The 6,381-nt window shown below is 49.9% G+C and overlaps 1 protein-coding gene across 23 annotated transcripts in view; it reads left to right on the top strand.

Annotated features, from left to right (window-relative positions):
• Positions 1-6,381, top strand: part of Zmynd8 (zinc finger MYND-type containing 8) — a 103,204-nt gene that overhangs the window by 83,116 nt on the left and 13,707 nt on the right. For all 23 annotated transcript variants that reach the window (XM_021155753.1, XM_021155754.2, XM_029484368.1 and 20 more), the window contains one exon: positions 4,849-4,929. In XM_021155753.1, the coding sequence (XP_021011412.1) occupies positions 4,849-4,929 (81 nt within the window). The remainder of the gene's footprint in view (positions 1-4,848; positions 4,930-6,381) is intronic.

Genomic DNA, 6,381 nt, shown 5'->3' with positions numbered 1-6,381 from the left:
CTCTCCCTCTCCCTCTCCTTCTCCCTTACCCCTTTCTTCCCTCCTCCCCCCTCTCTCCCTCTCTCCCTTCTCCCCTTTTCTTTTTTGGTTTACTTAACTCTGTGTAAAAGTGCTGTGTACCTGAGCCTGGTCTTTAATCCTCCCACCCTGGCCTCTCCTGAGTGCTGGGTTATAGGTGTGAGTCATTCGCCCAGCTTTGGTATTTCCTCTTTATTTTTATATGTATGGGTAATATGGGTATTTTTCCTGCATGCAGGGTCAGTGTTAGTGTCTGGGTCAGGGTGCAGGTTCGACAGAGTTAGGATCAGGGTTGGGGTTAGATAGAGATGGGGTCAATGTTGGGGTTATACAGAGTCAGGGGCAGGGTTCAGCATATCATACCATATGACGGAGACAGATCTCCTGTAATTTGAGTTATGGATGGTTGTGAGCCACTGTGCCAGTGCACAGGCCTGAACCCAGGTCCTCTGGAAGAGCAGCTACTGCTATAACCACTGAGCCATTTCTTAGCCCTCCTGATTGGAATCAATACCTTTTTTTAAACTAAAAATTTTCTTTTAATTTACTTTTTTTTTTAACTTACTTATTCATTTTATGTATGTGAGCTCACTGTAGCTGTACAGATGGTTGTGAGCCTTCATGTGGTTGCTGAGAATTGAATTTTTAGGACTTCTGCTCTCTGGAGTCAGCCCCACTTGCTCCAGCCCAAATCTTTATTTATTATTATACATAAGTACACTGTAGCTGTCTTCTGACATACCAGAAGAGAGCACCAGATCTTATTTCGGGTGGTTGTGAGCCACCATGTGGTTGCTGGGATTTGAACTCAGGACCTTTGGAAGAGCAGCCAGTGCTCTTACCCGCTGAGCCATCTCACCAGCCCTTAATTTACTTTTATGTGCATTAGTGTTTCGCCTGTATGTATGAGGGTGAGGGAATCTCTAAACCTATAGTGAGTTGTCATGTGGGTGTTGGGAATCGAACCCAGGTCCTTTAGAAGAGGGGACTGTAGGGCCAGGGGAGATGGCTCACAGGATGAAGTACTTGCTATGCAAGCCTAAGATCTGGCTCATGACCCTGTCTCTAAGTCTGGCATCCTAGACCAGAGGTGGAATCCCCGAACAAGCTGGCTCAGCCGGATGTGAATTCAGTTGGAAGAGAGATGCTGGCCTCAGTGGAGAAGGTGGAGAGGGACTGAGGAAGTCAAGCCTTGGCATCCACAAATGCACACACAGTCACACAAGCACACACAGTCACACATGCACACAACACACATGCTCGTGGGGGCAGGGAGATGGCACTGCAGGTAAAGATGAGAGTTGGAAAAGGGGAGATTATGGTGAAGGTGTCAGAGCCCGTAGCTCTGGACTTGAAACTGCCCGCCCCCTCCATCTCCACCCTCCCCTGATTGGACTGAGCTGTTTATCTACAGAAGGGGAGGCAATTTATTCACAAATGGGCAAACTGAGGTCTGCAGAGCGAATCTGCCACAGCTCCTGAGACCCTTTAAATCCCATCACTCCACAGTGCCCTCCTAACAGCCAAAATGAAGAATGGCCTCTTGGAGAGATATTTTCCTTCCCGTTGAAAAACTGAACACAGTAACATTTGAGGGAGCTGATGAACCAGCCTGTCTCTGAGGTGACTTTGTGTGTTTGGGAAACACAGGAGAGAGCCAATGGCCACAGGTTCTCTGTCCCCCTTCCTCTAGTCTTGGGGCTGTGGCTGGGGAGGGGCCGGCCCTCAGCTAGGAGGCAGAAGGGACTTGCAGATACATCAGTTGGTAACTGTCTGAGTTTGGCTGCTTCATGGAACCTAGAAGGCACATGATGGGCTAGGGCAAGGTAGGGTGCAGTGTTTGGAACACGCTGTAGAACTGAGGAAGCCTTGGCCACGCCCCCCCCCCCCCCCCCCCCCCCCCGTGTGGAGCGATGGACATTTCTATGTAGTTCCAGAGCATTCAAATTCATAGAAATGGAAAGGGAGGGGATAAATCGTTTTTTAGGAGCTTGGGGTGTAGTAGGGGGTAAGGGGGCTAGTGGGGGCTGTGCTGGCTGGTCAACCTGATATAAGCTAAAGTTGTCTGAAAGGGAGCAACCTCAACTTGAAAAGTTCCTCCATAACTAACATGGGCTGTAGCCAAGCCTCCAAGGCATTTTAATGTATATTAATCTCTGTGGCATTTTAATGTGAGTTAATATGAATTGTGCTTAGCTTCAAATGAATGAGACTCAAAGTATGATTTATTTGTTAGGCTCTGTCAGTTATGGGGGTGGGGAGGGTTACCCCTCGTCTAATTCTCTAACGCTGGTCTGACTACTACCTCAGCTGTACTCCCCAAATACTTGCTGTTGGGAATTTTCTGGGCTATGTCTGCTTCAGCAGTCTGGGGTTCTGGGGAGGGATTTCACTCTGGCCCGTGTTGCTGGTCCATCATGACTAATAGAGACCTCTTGTTCTGTCTGTCTTCTCTTCTCCCTCCCTCATGGTGCCTACCAGACACTTCCAGCCCGGTAACTCGAACTCCACCTCCCTCTATTGTCCCCCAGTAGTTGGCTGTTGACAGTTTTATTTAGCCAATAATTTTAAATTGGGGGGGGGGCAAGGTTTACATAGCATCCCTTGGTGTTTCTGAAGATCTGTATTTCGCATCTGAATGCACAGCAGCTCACCAGATCAACTCGCAACAGATAGGGAAAGCCCATTGTGGGTGGTGCCTTCCCTAGGTTAGTGATGCTGAGTCCTATTAGAAAGCAGGCTGAGCTGGGCTGTGGTGGCGCACGCCTTTAATCCCAGGATTTGGGAGGCAGAGGCAGGCAGATTTCTGAGTTTGAGGCCAGCCTGCTCTACAGATTGAGTTCCAGGACAGCCAGGACTGCACAGAGAAACCCTGTCTCAAAAAAAAAAAAAAAAAGAAAGAAAGAAAGGAAGGAAGAAAGCAGGCTGAAATGCAGAGCAAGCCAGTAAGCAGCATCCCTCCATGGCCTCTGCATCAGCTCCTGCCTCCAGGTTCCTCCTCTGGTTGAGTTCTTGTCTTGACTTCCTTTGATGATGCTGTGGGAAGTGTAAGCCAAATAAACCCTTTCCTCCCCGAGTTGCTTTGATCATGGTGTTTCATCACAGCAGTAGAAATCCCAAGACTGTAAAGACGGGGAAGCGGGTCCTGGTTTTGGGTGTGTTGTGTGTGTGATAAAAAATGTTCTAGAATTGCTTGTGCTGTTGTTGTCTGGGTAACTCCAGACATGCTAAAATCCACTGAATGTGTATGCTTGCCAGTCAGCACACGGCTTTTGAAGTGTAGCACCCAGAAGCCAGCAGGTTGTGCACTGTACCTGGTGAAGTGGGTAATGCATTCATTCTTTCTCACTAAAATGCACTTTTGGGTCAGCAAGATGGCTCAGTTGATAAAGGTTGTGCAAATCTGGTGTCTTAATTAGGGTTTTACTGCTGTGAAGAGACACTTGTGACCAAGGCCAACATTTCATTGGGGCTGGCTTACAGTTTCAGAGGTTTAGTCAGTCTAGTATCATGGCCGGAAGCATGGTAGCATGCAGGAAGACATGGTGCTGGAGAAGGAGCCGAGAGTTCTACATTTTGATCGAAGGCAGCAGCAGGAGACTCTCTTCTATGCGGCTAGGAGGAGGATCTCAAAGCCCACTCCACAGTGACAGACTTCCTCTAAGAAGGCCACACTTAACTCCAGCTAGGCCACCCCCTGGGCCAAGCATAAACACCAAATCTAGGGACCCAAGTTTGTTCCCTGGGAAACATGTAATGGTGGAAGCCAGCACCATAGCGTTGTCCTCTGACCTCCACTCAAGCTACAAGGCATTTGCATACCTACATATATATGATTCCTAACACCTTTAATCCCAGCGCTTGGGAGGCAGAGGCAGGCGGATTTCTGAGTTCGAGGCCAGCCTGGTCTACAAAGTGAGTTCCAGGACAGCCAGGGCTACACAGAGAAACCCTGTCTCGAAAAACCAAAAACAAAACAAAACAAACAAAAAAATTCCAGCGCTTGGGAGGCAGAGGCAGGCGGATTTCTGAGTTCGAGGCCAGCCTGGTCTACAAAGTGAGTTCCAGGACAGCCAGGGCTACACAGAGAAACCCTGTCTCGAAAAACCAAAAACAAAACAAAACAAACAAAAAAATTCCAGCGCTTGGGAGGCAGAGGCAAAAGGCTCTCTGAGTTCAAGGCCAGCCTGATCTACAGATCCAGTTCCAGGATAGCCAAGGCTACAGGAAGAAACCCTGTCTCTAAATGTGCTCCCCCCAACCCCCCAATTTATTTTGGTGGCCTGGGATGCAGCTCAGTTGGTACAGTGCTTGCTTAGCACAAATGACTGTCTGGACTCCAGCCCTGCCACTGAACTTAAAAACTGGGTGAGGGGCCGGGCAGTGGTGGCGCACGCCTTTAATCCCAGCACTCGGGAGGCAGAGGCAGGCGGGTTTCTGAGTTCGAGGCCAGCCTGGTCTACAAAGTGAGTTCCAAGACAGCCAGGGCTACACAGAAAAACCCTGTCTTGAAAAAACAAAAAACTAAAAGCCACAAGGACAAAATAATCCCTTCCTTAAACCTGCTGTGTTGGCTCAACAGGACACGTGGGTGGGGGTAGAGTTTGGTCTCAGATTTCTCAGCTCGTCGAGGGCTGGGCTGTACGTGGTAGGTCCTTTGCTGGCCTCCCTGGCTTCTACCCTTGGTTACTAGGAGCCTGATCTGCCCCCCTTCTCACAGCTTGAAGCACCCAGGGTCTGGGAGTGACACCAACCCCGTTTGACACTTTGCTGTGTTTGGTTATGTTAGTATCGTTTGTATCGCCTACTGAAGTGTTTTTATCTTTCCAGATGATGGACGCCATCAAGGGGACGATGACAGAAATCTACAATGACCTCTCCAAGAACACCACTGGGAGCACGATAGCTGAGGTCAGCAGAGCCGGGGACTCCCCAGAAGTCCAGGGCTCAGGGGGTGGGGTGGGGGTGGGGTGGGAAGCTGGGCTGGAAGCCCCTTGGGGACCCTGGCTCCAGGCATCTGGCTGGTTCAGGCTGTGGTCCTGGGTAGAGTTTCATCAAGTGGGTGGGGTTTCATTAAGTAGGTAGCTGGGGAGATTGGCCCTGCCTCCTGTTTCTATCCTGGTAGATCACAGTGAGACAGGATACCTTTGGTTTATGTGTGGTCAGAGCCATAGTCTTCTCCATCCCCCTGGCCTTTTTACACAAGCACTTCTGGTGTGAGAATTTGTATACCAGAGGCACCATGGCTTTATGAGTAAAGACAGTGGTTAAAATACGGAACAATTTACTTACAAAGTTGCCTCTTGTAAGTAAGGTATGAAGCTTTCTTTTATTCAAAGACAGACAGACAGACAGACAGATACACACACACACACACACTTCCTCCCCTGTACTTCTCTCTGAGGCCACTCAGAGAGTGACCACCTACGCGCTGGTGTCTGTGTGAATCCTATGGTGCTGGCGGTGGCCTGCAGTCAGTCACCAGGCAATACCACCCAGGGAGCAGGATTTCTCTCAGGCTGGCGATAAATCCCAAGCAGAATCCCTGGTCTCTGAGACAGGGTTTTCTTAAGGCAACAAGAGAGGACAGCGTGAAGATAAAGGCTTCTGAGAGGCCCTGGAGAAATCAATGGAGATTTAAGAACCCACAAACATTGTGATTGTGTGTGCCCCGTGTGCTTTATAAACGTGCCTCTCTGTGATTACACTCGCTGTGTCAGTCAACAAGTAGAAATCTCTCTGTCCCACTTGGACTGGTTTTTTTTTTTTTTTTGGAAGGATGGGGGGCCAGGGAGATAGGATCTCACGTACATCCTTGGCTGTCCTTGAACTCACTGAGTTCAAGTGAACTTGCCTCTTTCCTGGGGTGGGGGGTGGTGGTGGTGGTGGTGGTAAAAGGCGTGCACCGCTACACTCAGTCCGTTTGTTCATTTTAAGCTTTTTTGATGAAGATCTGGTTTCTGCGTCTCCGCGGAAACCTTGGGTCAGCCCTTGCTAGGTTGCCTACACCCCTTCCCTGGTCCCTGATCTCACTGCAAAACTCCACTGTGTTCATGTAGGCATTCATTTGCTCAGGCTTGTGACACGGGTGACCCTTGGCTCCAGGGCATCCTGTGCAGGCTGAGGGTTGTCTGCACCCCTGGAGTCAGGGCTGTACAGAATGACAGCAGGCGTTATCACTGCTATAGGTGGGCGGATGCTCTGCTGGGAACCAGCCTGATAGTATGCGTTTGCTTTCTCTCTTCCCCAAGATCTCTTTGGTCTCCAGAGACACAGGATTTGGAAGGCTAGCAAGGACACGGGCAGGGGGTGGGGGGGCCCTGGGACTGTGGGGGGGGGCACTGGGACTGTGTGTGAGGGGGG

Source organism: Mus caroli, chromosome 2, assembly GCF_900094665.2.
Source record: "Mus caroli chromosome 2, CAROLI_EIJ_v1.1, whole genome shotgun sequence".
In the NCBI taxonomy this organism is placed as follows: domain Eukaryota; kingdom Metazoa; phylum Chordata; class Mammalia; order Rodentia; family Muridae; genus Mus; species Mus caroli.
This window is presented reverse-complemented; position numbering and strand designations above follow the sequence as displayed.